We start from the raw sequence: 19,986 nt of genomic DNA, 5'->3' as shown, positions 1-19,986 counted from the left end.
GATGTTGAATTAAATAATGAGAGACGGAGGTGTCGCGTATGTTGCACTTCGGGAATGACTGTTCGGAGACAGGGTGTGGCTCTGACGTCATCAGTTAGAAATATGATCCACGTGGGCAGCTCAACTCAGTGGCCAACAACGCAATGGTTCATTGTCAATTCTGAGCAGTCTCCCAGAAAGAAATTAAGACTTAACATGCTTTGTGAACATTTACTTTTTGTATCATATTTACTGTTTTTTTTTTTTTAGTCATTTTTAAAATTTCTTTTAGCTGCAGGAAACGTCACGAGCAAACCTCACACAACTTGGAGCCGCATACCAGGCGTGCTAAGGTGGTATCACTGCTGACAAGTTTACTCCACGCACTCGGGTGTCACAGCACGTGTTTAACAGACGCCTCTCAGGTGAGCCACGCCTGAAAGAAGTACGTACACACACACACACACACACACACTCAAACTCTCCGGTACACTCCGCCGAGGCTGACCACGTGATCGACATCCACAGCATCCATTTATATTCCTGGAAGAAATAAAAACTGCAGCCCCTATTCGCGATTGGCACAAACCGTCACCCAATCATATAACAATATGTTAAGCTGTAATCCAATTGGAATGGCGGCTGGTAGTCGGGGGCGGTTACGTTTCTTAGCGGCGCTCGGACACTGCGGCCAGTTTTGTGTCTGGGCGAGTTGTGGAGACGTGCGGCGCTCGAGGGAAGCGCATCTCCCTTTTCCTCTGTGAATTTTCTCTACGTCTGTAAATATACTGCTAACGGGTGAAGGAGAACAAAGGAAGAGGCGCTGCGCGATTGGATTACTTTCAGAGGAGACGGATGATGACTATGCGGCGATGATCGTGCGGAATTGATCTCCGCCGAACCGAACGTAGTCTAGTAATATATTATAATATATGTAGTGTGATTATATTTATTCAGCCGTTCCCCTGTTTGGGCAGCTCTTTGCCGACCGGGTCCAACAGCCGTGGGAACCGCGGTGTCGCGGCTCAGCAGGAAGGATGGATCAGGCGGCGATCCTGAGGAAGTTCGTCCTGGGGGTTGAAGCCATGCGAGCCGGTGACCAGAGAGGAGAGGACAACTTCGGCAGCGACTTCATGGTGAGAAAGGCAGCCGGGCTCACTGGGTCGCCGGCCGTGTGTCGTGTGCAGCCCGGCCCAGCAGCAGGGAGGACCCGACCTCCGCTCGGTCACGTCGATGCGACCGGTGGCGAAGCCCCGCTCTCTGCTCCGGCCGGGAATCCCAGCGATCCGCCCGTTCCTGCAGCCCCAGAGGCGGCTGAGCTAATCGTAATCCCTCCGACTCCGAGCGCCTTCTCCCCACACACACACACACACACACACACACCCTCCAGGCTCCGCGTTCGAATGCGGCCTAACGGCGTTTCCGATCCGCGAGCAGCGTGTCGCCGTCACGCCGGGTCGCGGCATCTCCGTCCCTCCGCTTCTCCGCACGATCCCGACGGACAGCGGGGTTTCCGCACCGACTGGAGGAGCCGCAGCGGCGGTACAAACGGCGGCTCGGGGGAGGGGGGAGTGCCGCCCCCCCCCCCGTACAGCGTTCTTACCCATTTTTTACACGTCGTTACATGTTGCAGTAAGATGTTAGTTACACTGTTTCGGCTCGCAGCTGGTCTCCCGGCGCTGACGGGACTCGTGTCGGTGGGATTCAGCAGCGCCCCCCCCGGACGGTGCTCAGCTTTTCCCTGGAAGGGATCGATGCCCGGTGGCGTGTCAGAGCCTGGTCTTGTTCTCACACGTGCTCTCTTGGTTTACTGGACATGTCTCCTCGCGCACATTTTGGGTGGGGTGTCGGCAGCTCCTCCGCTGTCCTTACATTTCATGACATGCATCGCTCGCCTGTTTGCATTTCAGAGCTCTGAAGAGTGTGTTTGTGTGTGTGTGCACGCACCCCCCCCCCCTGAACTCTGAGGTTCAGGGATTTCCAGCACTTTCCAAACTGTCAAGTCAAGTGATCTGCACTCCTAGTACCACACATGACTGGTATGGACCAGGTCACAGTTGCTGACTGGTCATGATGATTTCGTCCTGCAGGGCTGGTGTTTATCACCGTGTTTACCGCACTTTACTGCGGACCTTCCCTTGCCCTGTCCCTGTGGTGGTGACATCTCCTCCGCTGCTGTGGTCGCGCTCCCATGGGCTGCTCTTGAGTTGATGCAGTTTGCGGATGTTGCGAAAGCTCCTGGGGCGTGGGGTGGGTGTTGGGGGGGGGGGCTTCAGGGAGGAAGCGCGCGCGGGATTTGGGAAGTGGCGCGTGCACTCGAGTACCCAGCGTGTCCAGGTTGCATTGTTGGGTCGCGTGATCGGTGAGTGCCCACGGCATGTGACCACGTGCGTTCTGCAGCACTGTCAACATCTTCTGAAAATAAGACAACAGTTAAAATTTTTCCGTTTTACTTTTTTCGAGACAACCCTAAACGTTACGACAAGCATCGGACACGACACAGGCTAGGATTTTACAGCTGTTTTTGTTTTTATGTGGTGCTTCTTTAATCCATGTCCTCCACCCCTTTTACAGGAGCACAAAAACACACCCCGAGGTGCTCAGCTGCAGCCAACTGAATGCTTCACTCGATTCGCCTGTTAAACCCCGGATCGGGAGCTGCTGGGGGACGGGCCGGGAACCCGACCGAGATGTTTGCCTGCTTTTTCACCGTCTGTTCTGTGCTCGGCCCTTGTGCTGTCGGAATGGTGTGTGGCCACCGGTCGCTCCGGTGTGTATCTGCTCGGTGAAACACAGCACACCACCAGTGTGTGTGTGTCGAAGGCTCATATTGACGTTTAAATGCCATCGAGCGGTGTAAGTGCTGTGGGAGCAGCTGGCTTGGCAGAGACCCTTTCGATTTGTGTGTGTGTGTGTGTGTGTGTGTGTGTGTGTGTGTGTGTGTGTGTGTGTGTTTGTGTGTTTTAAAAATGGCCAGAGCCATGAGGTCTTCCCTTTCTGTCTGATTAAAGGGGGTCACTGACCTTTGGGCTCAGTCAATTATTTATTTATTTATTTTTTTTTTCCTTTTTTTCGGTAAGAGCGTTGAGCTTTCGGTCTTCTGTTAGGTCCAGAAAGTGTGTTTCTCCTGGAGAGGGAGAGGGCTGCAGTTCAGTGATACTGTAGATATCCTGACTGCGATGCAGCACTTCCCTCAGGATGGTGGAGGGCTGAAAATGAGTTAAAACGCCCCTCTCTCCATGAAGAGTCACTTGGTTATGGGCAAATGGTTAGATGCGGGCTGTAAAGCTGTAGGTAGATGGGGCAGCATGGTGGCACAGCAAGTAGCGCTGCTGTCTCAGTGCCTGTGTGGTGCAAGAGGATGTGGGTTCGATCCCTGCTCAGTCTGTGTGGAGTTTGCATGTTCTCCCTGTCTCTGCATGGGTTTCCCCCAGGTGCTCTGGTTTCCACCCACATTCCAAAGACATGCTGTTCAGGTTCACCCATAGTGTGTGAGTGACAGAGAGAGTGTGTTCCACTTGATGAGTGACCCAGTGTAAGTAGTGTATCTAGCAGTGTAAGTCACTGCGGTGAATAAGGTGTGTGGGCTGATAACACTGCATAGAGGTCATTCGATGTCACTTTGGAGAAAAGCGTCTGCTAAATGTAAATGTGTGGTTAATGTCTGAGCCGTGCTGGCTGAGGACAGGTGCACACGTGTCGCCTAACATACTGCCGTGATGGAGGCTCATTCACATACCAAGATCATAGAGGCGGAGTGTTTTTCACCTGGACCTGGTCTTCTCGACCTTCAGTGCTGGTGTCACCAACATGGGTCATTGATTCCTCCTCCTCTCATCCTTTAGAAAATAATGCTGTGAAAAGTCTGCTGCTCCCACACTGTCATTATATAAGGAATAATTATTCTATAGAGCACCTCTTACTATAATGATTTTGTTCTTTATGTATCGTGTGTCTCCGTGTGTATGTACAGGTGTGTGTGTTTCTAGATTTGCACCAACGGAAGATGTGAATCACTTTCACAGCCCACATGTAGCACCGCCATCCCAGCGAGATCTGCCAGGCTGTCATCAGGCTGAAGTCTCACCCTCTGTGACTTAGGTGTCCAGTGTGGTCCAGGGTTACTCTGTTTTGGTCTGTACCGCTGACCCCCTTATAAGAATAGTTAGTTCCTCCCCAGAGAGATGTCCTCATGCTCACAGGTTTCATGCACGGTTGATGTGGTCACCATTTAGTTTCTGGGTTCGATTCCTCCCTCTCTCCTCCATCATATGCTGTTTGCTATGACTTTGGGAGCTGCGTGTCGTTCTGCAGGAAGGAGCCTGTGTCCGGATTCTCGGAGGTAATCAGCTTGGGACGGTCAGCTGGGTTCCTCCGGTGCTGAGCTGATCCCCTGTCTGAGACCTGTCTAGACCGGGGTGCATCACCAGAGGGTTCAAACTGGCGCTTTTGGGAGATGAGGTCTGCTGGGCATTTTCTTCAGTGTACTCCTACGTTCAGCCTCCAAGCTTCATCCCCACCCGTCCCCCTGCTCCCGTCAAAAGTTGTGGGTCAGCAGAATTTGTGGAGGTACACTGAATCCCGTCTCCGAGTTGCCCAACAGCTTCGGTGACTTTGAGTATTTGGTCTGTTAATGCAGTAGAAAGCGAATGGTGTGTGTGTGTGTGTGTGTGTGGTGTGATCATATGGCTGTCCGTATTAAACCAAGGTGAGATACAGGGTGCTGCAGTCGCTCTACAGGATGCCCTCCACACGCTCTAATTATCCAGCTTGTCAGAAGAAAGTGTTTATGGTTTCGACCTTCCATGTGGCTTTTCAGTCTCGTGTCTCTATATTGTTCCGTTTTCAGCGTACTGATCCGGTCGACACTTGGCGGTCGTACAGTAGTTTTTATAAAGAACGATTGCTGCTTCTTGACTTCCACTGAAAACTCTACGTTATTCCAGGGCCTCGCTCATTAGGAGGAGGATTTAAAATTCCCTCTTTAGTAAAGCAGGGAGAACAAAGGTGTGAGATTTTATTGATGTACCGAAGTGGGACGCGACCCTGAGGCCTTTGAGTCACGAGTGCAGTGCGTTAATCGCTCAAGGGTACTACAGCTGGAGGTGGGATTTGAACCACTACGCTACCGGCTGTCCCCCCATTTAAGTGCGACATGTCTCCAAAAAGAAGGTAATATGTCACTGTTCCAAGTACTTACTTGACCTCTTTTAATGCTGCATTTTACACTTGCTTTTGGGACTCGCACCAGTGGCCAACAGGTTTACATTGTGATTTTGACTGCTGTATTGTTCTTTGAGAATCTGACCAGCTAAAAGGCGGCTGGCCTGCTGACGGCGATCCTGTTAAACAATGGGTCCTTTCCGGACGGTCGAGCGAGTGGTTTCTGGGACTGGCAGGAATGTGCGCTTGGTGAGCGTTTCGATGTGCGGCCCGTTTCTGGGGCTGGTGGCACGTTTCAGGGGGATCAAAGCTGACCCATTAAACTAGAACATTCCCGGAGCTGTAGTGGCTCCAGCAGATCATAATGCACAGGAAATGATGTAAGACTGAGGTCGCTGCGTGGGAACAGAGCACAGCTTCGTGTGTGTGTGTGTGTGTGTGTGTGTGTGTGTGTGTGTGTATATTCATGCTCACTTGGATATGCTTTTCAAGTTGAGTCTGTTTTCAAGGTCATTTTTGGTTGCATGAGGATGATGGGTTGAGGAAGACTGGGATGTCACTGTGGTCACGAGAAATGTCGTCCAGGGCCGATGTAGCGCCCTTTGGGGGCGGGGGGCTTTTTTTTTTTTTTCTCTTTTCTGAATCCTATAAGTGTGGGTTGCTGGCCAGGTTATGTAAAGTAAAGCCCCTCTTTCTACACCATTATGTCAAGTCACAAAGGTGTTACTATGGTATGAGCCTACCCTGGTTCTTGGTTGGATGCTGAAGGGAACCCTCTGCTCTGCCAGTCACCTGCTAGCTCTGAATAAGGACAGATTCCCCCTTCCCCCCCCAAAGTGGGAAGCCTTTAAAGTAGTTTCGCGTCGACTCGTTTGCCACCTTCCTGTGTCCCGGTGGGCCGGCAACCCTGCTGTACTCTGCCCACTGGACCTCCTGCAGAGGGCCTAACCCTGCAGGAATACAGAGGGGCACTTCTACTCATCTTTGGCAGTAGAGAAATACGAATAAACTGCGGTGAATGATCTAGGCTATGTGAACCTGCCTGCCCCCTGGGGAAGATAGTTTGTTTGGTGTCCTGCTTCCCGGACCCAGCTGTTGCTCTTGGGGCGGAGCCTCCTCTATCTGTGGGTGTGATGGCGAGCATTTAGGCTGCGCTTATTGACGAAGTGCAGGACGACCCCAGCGGCCCGCTTCCCGGGGTTTCGGCCACGTCGGCGCGTGGGCAGAATTGCCGCAGCTCTGCGAGTTGGCACGAAAGGGTGGTCTTCCTTCCTGTCCTCTGAACAGCCTTGCCTGGGGGGCCTTATGCTCCTGGTCACTCATTTTTGTCTCTGGCTGATCCCCTTTCCTTTACTCTTGTCATATCTGGCCAGTGCTGGGAATGTCATGAATGCTATGCTTGGTCTTGGGGATCTTGCACGCCCTGAAAGTGCTCTTGAGGGATGCTCGGGGCGATGTGAGCCTAAACGGGCACGAATGAGCAAGAGTGTCCGTTTTCTGGAGTTCCCTGGAGCCCTTCGAAGGCAGGAAGGGTCCTACTCTTTACCGAAGCCCCTTGTCCAGGCCCATGGGAGGGATGCAGACTGAGATTGTGCTCTTCCTGCTTCTCCTGACCCCCCCCCACCAAGCTGTACAGCACCAGCAGTACCTTCGCAGTAGGAATGATGTTCAGTACTTAGTGAGACCCAATATCAGAATTGATGACAACATCAAGCCGCATGGAGATTTGGTGAGCACATAGTCAGTATTTTTGGTGTAATTGTTGTTTACACTGTTTTGGAAGTAGAGTTTCCTAGGGGGGCGCAGTAGCACAGCGGGCTTGGCCAGGGCCTGCTCTCCAGTGGGTCTGAGGTTCGAGTCCCGCTTAGGGTGCTTTGTGACGATTGGCATCCCGTCCTGGGTATGTCCCCTCCCCCTCCAGCCTTGCGCCCCGTATTGCTGGGTTAGGCTCCGGCTCACCCTGACCCCCCTTGGAAAAGATGGCTTCAGACTCGTGTGTGTGTGTGTGTGTGTGTGTGTGTGTGTGTTTCCTGAAACTTTGCACCTTCAGGTACAGGTGCCCACTTGCCATGTGGCCTTGTTGGTTTGGGCTCTTCTGCCCTCTCCCTTTTTATGCAGACGACCTTTTCTCATTTGTCGTCTCGGTCACAGCAGGCCGCTGTGGCAGGGACCCCGTAAAGATGCGAATGTAGATTTTCGTGCGAACCCAGCCGCTCTTACGGTGCGATTGTCACGCCTGAAGAGACCTGAAAGGGCCGCGCTTCCCAGCCCACGTACCTGAGGTAGGAACAGCTGAACACTAATGTGAACGGTTTGACGGCTGAGCGCGGAGAGGCGTCGGCTCGGTCAAGGGGCTCCGTGTTGGGAGGGGTATCGGTCAGGTTTGGGTCTCGCACAAAATCTCATGTCCTGCTGCAACCCGACCCCCGTCATCCTTCTCTTTAACGTCAACTCCCGTGGTGCTGCAGTGCTCGGGGAGCGAAGAGGACGCTGGTAGTCTTAAAGGCCTTCATCCCAGAGGCGTGACGCTGTAATCGGTGATCGTCAGATGGATGCCTGGTTAAAAAAGGCCGTGATTGTTGGGAGGGGGATTTAAATGGATGGAGATGAAAATGTAGTTGGATACTTACAGGGTAAAACGGGCCCTTAATTATTCAGCGCTGTAGGCTGGTGGTCTTTCGTTCCCACAGGAGCTGCAGCAGAGCAGGATCTCATTACATGGTAATGTCCCACGTGAGTGTGTGCGAGTGTGTGTCGCCGGAGACCTGCTCAGAAAGCTGCTCTCACAGTAATTAAGTCTGAGGAAAGGGACCAGTGCTAAGGCCAAGGCTTAACCCCCCCCCCCCCATGGAGCTGAGGCAAGAAGTATTAGGCGGAGTGAATGTGACTGACAGGCTCCAGGGGAACCGCAGCGCCCCCCCCACCCGGTGGGTGGATCGTTCTTCTAATGAGCTGCTCTCCGTGGCATCGATCTCCATGTGCAGCCTTACTCTCCATATTGGAAGAAACCAACCCCTGTGCTATGTGCTCTGTCCACCCCGCAGAAACTGCGAAGACTGTCGACCAAGTACAGAACGGAGAAGATTTACCCCACAAATGCTGGAGAGAAAGAGGAGAATGTGAAGAAGAATCGATACAAAGACATCCTGCCCTGTGAGTGATACCGGCAGGTCTGGAGGGGGGCGGTGGTAAATAAGGGCTGTTGGGTGAAGCCCTTGGCACGGGTCTTCCTTTGTGACGTTATTGCTCTCTGTCCCGATCCGGCTCAAAGCGTAACCCGACGGATCCCCCGTTTTCTCGGCCGAGGGAGCATTCTCTGACATCCCCCCCCGTGGTGGTCTCTCCTCCTGTCTGTCCTTCCTTCTCTCACAGTTGACCACAGTCGTGTTAAGCTGTCGTTGAAGACATCCAGTCAAGACGCTGACTACGTCAACGCGAACTTCATTAAGGTACGGCACACAGTCGTGCGGTCGCCCCTCCCCGCTTCCCGTCGCACGTCGATGTACGTGTAGGTGAACTCATCGGGGTGTTCTGCTATGGCAGGGAACGCGGAAGCCCGAGGCCTACATCGCCACGCAGGGGCCCTTACCCAACACCGTCATCGACTTCTGGAGGATGAACTGGGAATACGGCGTTAAAGTGAGTTCCTCAGCTCCTGCTTCCTTGCTTTACGGAGGACGCAACTGGAGTCTACTGGAAATGTCCGAGAATGCCCCGTTTGCTTCTGTGTACGGTCTCCGAAACTGCCCCTCGTGCAGTTAATTTAGAATTCATACACACTCGTAGACGCAACATGTTTGCGAAGTTGGTTCATTAGTGACCGATTCCCCCCCCCTCCATTTAGCTGATTCCTATTCTCCAAAGTGACTAATTGTAAGGAACTTTACATGCTAATTTACCCATTTATACAGCTGGGTAAATAACTTCATAGCTTCATAAATTACTGGAGCAATTTAGGGTAAATACCTTTCTCAAGGGTACTACAGCTGGAGGTGAGATTCGAACCTGCGACATTTGGGTCCAAAGGCAGTAGCGTTAACCGCTTTGGTACCAGCTGCTCATAATTATATAAATGCCCATAACCTGCATAATTTATTACAGGTTTATGAATGGTTTTGCATACGTAGCTGATGAATAGGGTTTCAGTGCAGTTCTCTGTATGTTAGATGAGAAGCGTGACTGTCCTCCTTCCACAGTCAGATTCCTTCTTTGCATTTGAGGTGCCGCAGCACCGCCTTCCTCCGCTTTATTTACATCTAGTGCCTTCGGTCTTTGTACTGTCACTGGCTTTGCATCACCGCTGAGCAGACGCTGAAAAATAAACAGCTTTGCATACTGGAATAATGAAAAGTGGAGAACAGGGAGTCTACAGTGGTGGGAAATTGTGCTCTGGTCATCCGTGTGTGGGGGATAACCCAGCTGATGGGTCTTTTCCGTCCCTTTTGTAGGTCATTGTAATGGCTTGCCGAGAGTTTGAGATGGGAAGGGTAAGACACCGGTCTCTCGTTGCTGTGCACGACGCCACGAACTGTAAGACCACCAGCGTAACCTGAGTGTTTCCTGTTTTGCGCCGTGCAGAAAAAATGCGAGCGGTATTTCCCACTGTTGGGTGAGGACCCCTCGTCCTTTGGACCGTTCAGAATCTCCTGTGTAAGTCCACCCGTGATCTGTATCGTAACGCGTCGGACAAATTGGCACAATTAAACGCTGTTGTCCCCTCTCGATGTGCGGAGGAGCTTCGTGAAACGTCTCTGCTTTCAGGAATCGGAGCAATCTAGGCCCGACTACTTCATCCGAACTCTGAGCGTGGAATATCAGAATGTAAGTGTCCTCTGCCCCCGTATTTCCAGCCCTTTGGGCTTTCCTCAAATGTCGGCGCTTTCCCAGCCCGTTGGCCACCCGGGTCTTTCCTTTGCCGGATCTTCCAGGAAACTCGCCGGGTAACGCAGTTCCACTACATGAACTGGCCCGACCACGACGTCCCGTCCTCCTTTGACTCCATACTGGACATGATCGGCATGGTGAGGGAGCAGCAGGACCATGAGGATGTGCCCATCTGTGTCCACTGCAGGTAAGTGTGAGCAGGAGGTGGCCTGGTGATGTAGGAGATGGCAGGCCTGTGCATGCGTGTGTGCGCGTGCTCACTTTGAGATTCAAGCAAGCATCCTGTGTGTGTTCGCAGTGCTGGCTGTGGTCGGACAGGAGCAATCTGTGCCATTGATTACACTTGGAACCTCCTGAAGGCTGGGGTAAGGGTTTCTGTCTCTGTCTCTCTCTCTCTCTGTTTCTCTCTCCCCCCCTCATTGCCAGTTTTGATGTCTAGAAAATCCCGGAAGACTTCGATGTGTTCCAGCTCATTCAGGAGATGAGGACCCAGAGGCACTCTGCTGTTCAGACCAAGGTGAGTTTGGCGAGAGGTGCTCAGAGCCGGGAAGAGCGTGTCTGTGCACCGCTCTGTCCCCCACCGCGGTCTCCTTTGCTCTCTTCCTCTGCCAGGAGCAGTACGAGCTCGTCCACAGGGCCATCGCCCAGCTCTTCGAGCAGCAGCTGCAGCTCCTCCAAAGTCCCAGTGATGCAGAGATCCCCGACGGCATGGTAAGGGACTCCTCGGCCAACCCCGTTAAGAATCTCTCGGCCAACGAGTCGGTCAGGAAGTTTACCGCTCTCGCACCGGCGCGCCGTAAACCCCGGCGGTCGGACAGCAGGTGATGTTCTCGGTCATTCGTTAATAAGGTATCGGTCAGAGGCCAGAAGTAGCAGTGGGCAGGATTTCAGTCCTTCGGGCGGGACGCGATCCATCACCACGCGTTCCATCTGTCGGGTGCAGTCGCTGCGTGGCGGAACTGAGCACCGACTGCGTGCGTGTTCCCCGTCCCGCTTGCAAGACAGGACTTCCTGTTACCTCTCCCAGCTCCACAGGCTGGCTGTGACACCCAGCTCCCCAGCAGCCTGTGCTGAAGAAAGGCAGGATGTGTTGCTGGAAGGAAGTGAGGGAGGGAGGGAGGGAGGGAGAGAGAGAGAGAGGGGAAAGTAACTCGACAAGGAAGGAGAGCGTAGGGTGAGAAGGAGAGAGGGACAGAAAGGCAGCTGACGACAACGATGACAAACTTGGCTTCCTAAAATAGAGCCTTTGCTCCCACTGCGCTAAACTGTGCTTCGATACAAAACCGAAAAATGTAAACGTTCGGCACTGCCGTTTTACCACGTTAACGGAGAGATCGGTGACTTTTCCAGTCCCGTTTTGGAGGACGGTGTTGCGCACTACGTCTAAACAGCCCGTGAGCACAACCTTATTGACGGAGACCTTACCAGTGGTGATTTACAGTATTTTACTGTGTGTCAAATAACATAAAATGTCAATTTACTGTAGTTTGTATTTTAAAAGTTCAGCACAGCGTGCTTTAAATACTACAGTAACTGTCAATTTGGCCAATAAAGCAGCTAAAACTGAATGGGGTGGGGGCTGGGCAAGACCTCACTTCCTGTTTAGGAGCTGGGGAGTGCTTTGGGAATCAGCCCACATCTGGGAGAGGGATTCCAAAGTGTCTTTTTCTCCAAGAACATCCACCCTGTCACCACACGCACACACAGGCGTTTGTGCGCTCACGAACATTGGTACAATGTGTGGATCTGTAGATCATCCAAGACCATCCCCTCCTGGTCTTTCAGTTTGTCTAAAAAAAAAAAAAACTGAAAAGAGCTAAATGATAATACCACAGTAGATCATGGGAAGCGATGACCATTGGTTTGATTTTTCTCTCCCTCCTTCCTGTCTCCTCCCATCACCCTCCCCCCGGCCTCAAAGGATGAAGGCAGTCCTGAGAAAATTACCCTGACCTCAGATGAAGAGCGATTGGACACCCCTCCCCCCAAACCACCACGTGTCCGCGGGTGAGTCCCCTTATCCTGCAATGTATTGTGGGTCACATGGGAGCGGAGACTAACAAGGGTGCTACCGATGTGCACAATACCAGTCATCAGTGTGCTTCGGTTGCTGATGTCCTTATTCTTGCTCAAGTCCTGTTCACATGAGCTGGTTCTACAGCCGCAAAGTTCAGCAGCAGGGACTTGAACTTAAAACCGTCCGATCATATTCCCTTTTTCTACTCTGTACAACTCTACCTGACCGCAGCGTGTTGGAAAGTGGTGACCAGAGTCATGTCCCTAATGGGGTCCACAGTCTGTTTGCAGTCAGTAATGAGATGCCGCTCCCACCCCCCCAGGACCGTGTTGGCTCTGTGGGATGAGCATGTGGGTTTTGCATGGCTGCAAAGTTATTGTTTGCTACTGGCTGATGGAATGAAGAGTAAAAGGCATAAACCTGGTGTAGCTGGGAAGGTCTATGCTGATCCTGCCACCTTGTGGTGCTGTGTGGTACTCCACAGGAAGGAAACCACAGTAATTTTTTGAAATTTGTATTACAACTTTCAGTATTTGGTTTCATTCATGTTAATGTTGCAGATTTTTCATGGTTGCGCTGTTAATGTTGCTGTGTCTTTGCGGCTCTTCTGCGCTGTTCACCCGTCTCTGTCGTTCCCCTCTGCCCAGTCCTGGCTGCCAGGTGGAAGGCGACGTGAAGGAGGAGATCCTGCAGCCCCCGGAGCCGCGGCCCGTCCCCCCCATCCTCACCCCTTCTCCACCCTCTGCCTTCCCCACCGTCACCAATGTGCGCCAGGACAATGACCGCTACCACCCCAAACCCGTGCTGCACGTCATGGTGTCCTCAGCCCAGAGCCCTGACTTGAATGAGAACTACAGCAAGGTCCTGGCGGGTGGGGACGGTGCCGCTGAGGTGGCGGAGCGTGGGCGGAGCTCGGAGATTCTCAACACGCTTCGCAAGGAGGAGCCTCGCAACATCGAGGGCAACGGGGTATCGTCCCGAGGACAAGCCACAAAAGTCGCGGCTGCGGCCGCGTCCCCGTCCCTCGTCCCGGAACCGGACTTGCGACCTGAGGGGGACCCAGAGGCGCCGCCCCGGCCGAATCACCTCCCGCTTCGCGAGAAGGGCCAGGCCGCCTGGGGGGCCCCGCCCCTCAGGACCGCACTCTGCTTCACCAACCCGTTGCACTTACACAGTTCGGACTCTGAGGGCGAGGTCACGGGGGGCGACTCCTCTTCGTCTTCCTCCTCCTCCTCGATCTCCACCTCCACCTGCAGGGCCACGGATCGAGCGGGTGTCTCCACTGCAAGTACCACTGTGTCTATGGCCTCGCTTGGGGGTTACCCTCCGCCTAGGAAGGTGACCCCCATGTCCATTGCCGGCCAGACCCTCACTACGGAGCTGCCAGCGAGTAGGTGGGGGGCTTCAGGGTGGGACAAGATAGAGGTGGCGGGAGGATCGAGGGAGTTCACCGGTGTCATTTTTCTCTTATTGTCACGATACAGTAATTTACTATGTATTTTGGTAAAGTTTTAATAATGTCTTTGATTAATAGATATGATATCTGATATATACAATAGAATTTCTCAACTGAAAGAATAATAGCTGCATATATGATATGTTGTACATGAACCCACTTTGTTTTCATGAATTGTGCTGCATGGCATGAGCTCATTTGACCATGATGGCCTGGTTCTGGTGTCTTTATGCCGAGAACAAGTGAGCACCGTTGCCTCCAAAGTGTTTTGACGGTTCCGAAACATCGCAACGAGGGTCTGCTGACTTCCGCTTGCTGGGCCTTGCTAGTTTGTGCCATTCCTTCAGGTGCTCTGTTCGGGTTTTCCCTTGCACTTTGTTTGCACCCGTCCCCAGGCCTTGATTGTGCTGCGTGGGCCTAAGCGTGGGTATAAGTGTGTGTCTGTCGGGTGTGCGAGCTGACCGAATGTGAGCTCGCCGCCCTCGTCCGACAGCTTTGCCTCGTGGCCTCCGCTTGGTGGTAGCGGTGCGGTGTAAAGCGCGGGCTGCGTGTGATCCGTGCCTGCATGTGGGTGTGCAACTGGAGGTCCTGTTTTCCACAATCAGTTTAATGCCGAACCATAACTCTCGCAAGGGTCCAAAAAACAGTGGCCCCCCGGGATGCAAACCCTCAGCACCTGGACCTACATGATCACGCTGCCTGCTGCTCAACGTGCCATCTGTGATCACAGAAGTGTGGCTGTCGCTGATTACCGTGGTACTGTTTTTGATTAATAATGATCTCGGCTTTGCAACTCATTACAACTGAGACGATTCTGCTGGCAGAGGAGATGCTTCCCTCGATCGGGGCTGCTTGGCTCGTGTGTGTTGCACGTGTGTGTGTGTGTGTGTGTGTGTGTGTGTGTGTGTGTGTGTGTGTGCGTGTGCGCGCGGCAGGTGTCGACGTTACGCTGCGCGTGCGGACGTGAGCCGTGGGTGCTGCGGCGCTGTCAGTAACGTCTGCCTCTGTCCAATTCAGACTGGGATGAGAGCGAGGAGTCGCCACCCCCGCTACCCGAAAGGACCCCCGAGTCATTCTTTCTGGCCACAGGTGCGTTGTATCTGGCCGCCTCCACCTGCCGCCTGGTCCGCGGCCACGGGGGAGCGCCAGACGCGAGCAATTCACTTTTCGTCATGCCTTCTGCAAAATGTTGACGTTTCAATAATGCCCATCGGAAGTGGTGAAAAGTAAGATGATGTATGCGTGGCACGAGTGTCAAGCTAAGTCCGTAATGTCCTGCTGCTCTTTGCAAGTCGGCTGGTTTTAAACGCCAGCCCTTCTTTACAGCCGTCTTGTGGTTGGACTTACGCTGGTGAGACAGGGTGTGTCCCCTGCAGCTTATTTTAACCGTTTCAAATCGTATAACTTCTAATGCGCTGTAACTTTGGCCTGCAGGCGACGGCCCTATTTACATTACGGTAAATACCTTGGAACTGAATTATTTACCTGCTGCGAGGTGGTTCTCGAAGTGAGTGATTTTGTTTGCGTTTTGTGCCGATACCGTTATTTTGGCGTTTGACGGGCTTTCGCAACTTGCGTGGGGCCTCTAGCAGAAGCCTACCGTAGGTGTGAGAATAAGGTGTTTGTGACATGTGTCTGAGGTCCAGCAGGTGGTGTTTTTGTTAGATAACTGGATGTGTGAGGAGAGGATTTCGGATTTAAACTCGGGAGTAAAACAATCAGCTGTGTCAATGTGTACGATCTGTGAGCTTTGCAAGTTTAGAAAAGCATGAGCTGAAATAAAAATGGAGAAAAACACACCCGGATGTATTGGCTTTAGAAAATGTGCGGAGCTGCAGTGAATCTCTTCGCGTCGTGGGTGAGTTTCAAAGCTCCGGGCCGCCCGGGACCTGTTGGCTGAGGTACCGGTGCTACGGACCTTTCTAATGGCACGCGGGGTCGAGTGCGTCATCCGGCCCGAATTGCGGGACGCTTCAAACAGGACCTATAATTGCTGCCCCGCTGCCCTGCGGAGCATCTCTGACATGTGGACAGGGAAGCTTTGCGTATTGGTTCCTGATTTAGCTGCATGACGGCCAGCGCAGGTATTCACTCCTGGTCCAGGTGGGCAACGCTGCAGATCATCCTCCTATCTGGAGGCAGCCGGTGGAGCAGCGCTTAGAGCTGTCGCCGTACAACGGAAACACCCGTTCTGATTCAGCCTTTTGCCGAGAACCCTTGATTAGGGTACTTCACCTCAATTGCTCCGTTTAAAATTACCCGGCTGTATAATTAATAATTATTAGTGGCTTGGCATGTAAACCCGAAGCTCTAAGTCAGCTTGGAAATTTTTGCCGGATGAATAAATAATAATGCCTGAGCGCCTAATTGGTTGAGTTTCACATCAGTTCACCGTTCTTGTAACGCTGATGTCCGTGTTGCTGGAAATCTGCAGCTCTCCAGGAACGGGAACGAACATCTATAACGGACAATGGAGAGGGGATCCCAGTTTAGATGATCGCCAGACCCCGGAATTGCTGTCCTCTATCACATGTCCCTTTAAAGGGCGGTTTCTGAGGATGCGATAGCAATACAAGCACTGTGATTTTAGTGAGGGGCTGTCATGATCTTCTGTGTGTGATGGTGACTCCAATCCTTCCAGATGACTCCTGTCCAAAGATCTCCAGGTCCGCGGGTTCGGCGGAGTGGGGCGTTAGCGCCGTAGACAGGCTTGGTGCAGTAACGCCACCCTCTCAGGTGAGGTCATGTAACCCAGCCATGTCGTATGAAAGGCTTTTGTGTCATGCTTAGGACAGCAGCTACAATAACGTGCTCTCCTCCTGTCTCTGCAGAGCTGCAGAGCCCAGAAGTTGGCAGGAAACGGTACGTCGCTACACATCACTTGACCGTCTTAAACGTGTACAAGTGAGATGGGGGGGCGTGACTGAATGAAAAGCACATCACCCCTAAAGTCCATGTGGTCAACTTTAAAGTGCAAAGGCATTTTAATATGTGAATGTTACGCTGTCGTGCTGTTTGATGTGAGGGAAGGACTATGATTAATGAATGCGGTGTGATGTGAGCAGTGTGTCACTCTGACCTTCCCTTCATCCTCCCTGGTGAACGACAGCGAGGCTGTAATCCAGCACCCCGCAGCCTCTCTCGGCATAACTTGCCCCTTTGAAATGCAAAGCGGCGTTGCCAAATCCACACAAATAATTAATTTGATCATCCCTGGAAGCCTCTTTGAAAATGAATCATTCATGTTGTCAAATGTGTCTAAATGGCATATTCTGGAGTGTCAAGTATCAGATGGTGCTCTTGTGAGAGAGAGTACTGGCCTTTGGCTTGTTACATATGCATAAAAGCCAGCTGGCTTGTGTAGCCCTGGGGAAATCGCTTAAATTTAGGGTGGAAAATGCGTATCATTGGGCAGCTAGGGTCACGTGACACCAGAGCCGCCCGTCTACGTGCGTGTCGGTAACCTCTCGACATTTGGCCTAGATGAGCCAGTGGGAGGGGAGGACGGAAGGATGGCCGGCACAGCGGCGGACACGAGCACCACCAGCCCGGGCCGAGGCAGCAATGCAGTTAACGCTTTGCCTCCAGGCAAAGACACGGGTGAGCGAGCTGAAGGCGGAGTCACGTCTTGCTTTCCTCTATCAGTCTCGAGTACAGTGACAAGATCTGGGATATTTATCGTTCTGCTTGGGGACGCAGTTTTTTTTTTTAGCTTTGCTACCGAGTGTCTTGATGGCGTAATTTGTTTCTCAGAGAGGTTTTTTTTTTTTTTTTTTTTTCCTTTTCTTTCTCCCAGGCTCTGGCATTCGCTGTGCAAAACCCAAAGGTCCTCGACAGCCCCCTGCAGAATGGACATGATGGCTGTAGCTCCTTCCACCTCAGCACCTCTCCACAAGTGCCACTGTTTATGGAGGAGCAGACTGCCTCCCCCCTCTTTCAGACATGGCCTGCTGTTCCTCACTAACCAACACCATCTCAAGCTGCGTAGAGCATATCCACAATGCCATGGTACATATCCTGCTGACTACCAGGGCTTCTGTACTGGTGCTAAATCCAGATGTCACTGGGACCACAAACCTGCCTTATTCGCTCCCAGTCAGAGGACCACAGGTGGACACTTTGGTTCTAGTGAGAGATTTCTCCCGTTGCAGTACTCTTAGCCTCGATATTTTCATACACTGTAAGGTTTATTTGTAGGGACAGTGGACTGCTGCTTTTTTGCTAACTTCTGGGTAGCTCTATATGCATTGTTTTATAACTGTACAGGGCAGGTAATGATATAATTTGACAGATTTAACTGTTGGTAAGTATTTTCACTAACAGGATGTAAAAACTTTCTGCATGATTAGAAGCCCTTTGTGTCTCTCACTGCACATGATTTGCCCTCCTTTACAGAGTATTTCAGGGTGTTTTTCCTACATTTTCTTAAATGGCTGGACAATTCTGCAGACGATATGGGAACAAGATTGTAATTTTTTTTTTTTTGTAAAGTTTATTGTAAAGGTTATTTTTCTATGATGTTTTGGGGGTTTGCCCATTCAGCAACCTGTGCCCTGCTGTATTGCTAGCCTTGGAACTCACCTGTGCCTTTCAGGGAAGCGTGGGAGAGGGTTGTCTGTGGTGTGGTGGCTTACCACACCAGAACCTCACCTCTGGGAGCCCTGCCCTTGACGAACCCTTCGTATACAGATGTGTCTGTCGTGTCACGGGAACAATCAACTTTTGTCAGTAAAACAAATGTTGGAAGTGCTGCCTGTTTCCTTTGCCTTTTTTTGTCCACTGGCTTGCAACTTTCCACCTGGGGGTTGGGGGGGGGGGGTTATTAGAGATAAAGAAGCCTAAGAGGCCCAGGGCCATGCAGAGCATCTTTCCAACATGATTTAAAAGCTGGTGTTTCTTCTGCCCGCTTACTCTTGGACGTGGTTGTGCGTCAAAGTTGCTGTGACCGTAATGGCTGTGCGCAGCTTGCAAAGGTGATTCTTTGGGCTCCATGTTTAATACTTCAATACTTTGAACCAGATATGTGGCAAGAGGAGGGAACATGATCCCCCCCAGTGTTGCAGAAAAACCTATTTAGACCCCCAGACTTTGGGTAAAACTATTGATAGCTTTGCCTCCCCCCGGACACTTCACTTTTCGGCCAAAAGTTTACACCACTGGGTTCAGTTAGGTGCATTTTAGCTGCCATCATGATACCCATTAAACAAATCATTATCAGCTGTTTGACACAGTTGGCGGTGGTTTTAAAGTACCTATAATATTCTGCTTGATATTCATAGTGTATTTTGCATAGTGTTGTTATGCTTTCTGTACTTGATTGAGATATCAGCGGTGTCCCGGGAAGCCATAGCTGAATATTGCGCCGTAGACAAGCTCATGCGGGTCGTATGAGGGCTCTGCGCGAAGCAGGCCTGACGGACTTCTTAGAATAACACATTTGCGCTTAACAAAAAAATCGTAATAATTATGCTCTTGTTTGAGGGAGACCAAAATTGCAGTAACTCACCGGCAGTAATACTAATGTACCTGTCTCCTGAACAGTAAACGGTCATGTTGTGGGTGGGTTATAAATGGAAAATGCTTAGGTTAAATAAATACGTTTCTTCAAAAATATATACTGTATAACAAAATGAATAAATCATTTGTTTTTACAAAATGGTTCCATTTGGGAACTTTATTCCAGTTTTCCTTTCTGCCTACGGCCACTTAGGTCTTCGCCTGTACCATTTGCGGGCGCTGTGCTGTTCTAATTATTCACATTTCTAAAAGTAGACTACACTTCAAAGTGACATACATGTGTTGCGAGAGTTCTAAGTGTGGAGAAAAAAAAAACTTCCCGTCGATAAACAGCAGAGATGAGTGAGCTGGAGGCGGTTTGTTCTGAGCCCCGAGGCTCGTCGGGGGAAACGCGGCTGCTGGGAATTCAAACGCTCTCCCATGGGATCATGGGTAATAGTGCTCTAAGCGCGACACTGGCATAAGGAGCGCTATGACTCCGAATGAAATGACTCGAGTTAAAAAAGCCAACTCTGATTTAACTGGGGAGCATAAATGGATCATTGAGTCTGTTTTGGCTCGTGTATCAAATCAGACAGAAATAGGCTACGAAGGAGAGTCGAGACGGCTGAGAGGACCATTGGTGCACCCCTGCCTACCCTTCAGGTTCTGTACAAATCCAGAATGAAGAAGCGGGTAAGCAAAATCGTCAATTATCCCACACACCCCAGGCACAAACTCTTTACCCTTCTCCTCCTCCTGGCAGGCGTTACAGAGCACTGTCCGCCAAAACGACCAGATACAAGAACAGTTTTCTTCCCTCGGGCCATCGCTCTCATGAACAGCTAACACTCCTCTATAGGTCTCATGTCAGTCCAACATTTTACAACCACTTTTTGTAATTTAATTCTTATTTATTTCTTTTTTATTGTATTTATACTATTATTTATACTCCCATGTTTGTATACGCTATAAATATGTTATTTATTCT

The 19,986-nt window shown here is 51.4% G+C and overlaps 1 protein-coding gene across 3 annotated transcripts; it reads left to right on the top strand.

Annotated features, from left to right (window-relative positions):
- Positions 1-273: 273 nt before the first annotated feature.
- LOC108920808 (tyrosine-protein phosphatase non-receptor type 12-like) lies at positions 274-18,243 on the top strand. 3 transcript variants are annotated; one of them, XM_029247267.1, is made up of 19 exons: positions 274-404; positions 957-1,115; positions 8,187-8,295; positions 8,515-8,591; positions 8,686-8,781; positions 9,591-9,629; positions 9,721-9,792; positions 9,904-9,963; positions 10,071-10,213; positions 10,325-10,391; positions 10,466-10,543; positions 10,639-10,737; positions 11,948-12,033; positions 12,691-13,433; positions 14,517-14,588; positions 16,141-16,235; positions 16,331-16,361; positions 16,983-17,099; positions 17,296-18,243. In XM_029247267.1, exons 2-19 carry the CDS (start codon positions 1,017-1,019, stop codon positions 17,355-17,357), a joined length of 2,145 nt encoding a protein of 714 aa, XP_029103100.1. In that variant the 5' UTR covers positions 274-404; positions 957-1,016; the 3' UTR covers positions 17,358-18,243. The 3 variants fall into 3 exon arrangements, with proteins under 3 accessions (XP_029103100.1, XP_029103101.1, XP_029103103.1); XM_029247270.1 differs by lacking the exons at positions 274-404; positions 957-1,115 and adding an exon at positions 4,391-4,548; XM_029247268.1 differs by lacking the exons at positions 274-404; positions 14,517-14,588 and having other exon boundaries at positions 648-1,115.
- The last annotated feature ends 1,743 nt before the right edge of the window (positions 18,244-19,986 follow it).

Source organism: Scleropages formosus, chromosome 21, assembly GCF_900964775.1.
Source record: "Scleropages formosus chromosome 21, fSclFor1.1, whole genome shotgun sequence".
NCBI classification, from domain to species: Eukaryota; Metazoa; Chordata; class Actinopteri; order Osteoglossiformes; family Osteoglossidae; genus Scleropages; species Scleropages formosus.
The sequence above is the reverse complement of the archived record's forward strand: the minus strand, read 5'-3'. Positions and strand labels throughout refer to the sequence as shown.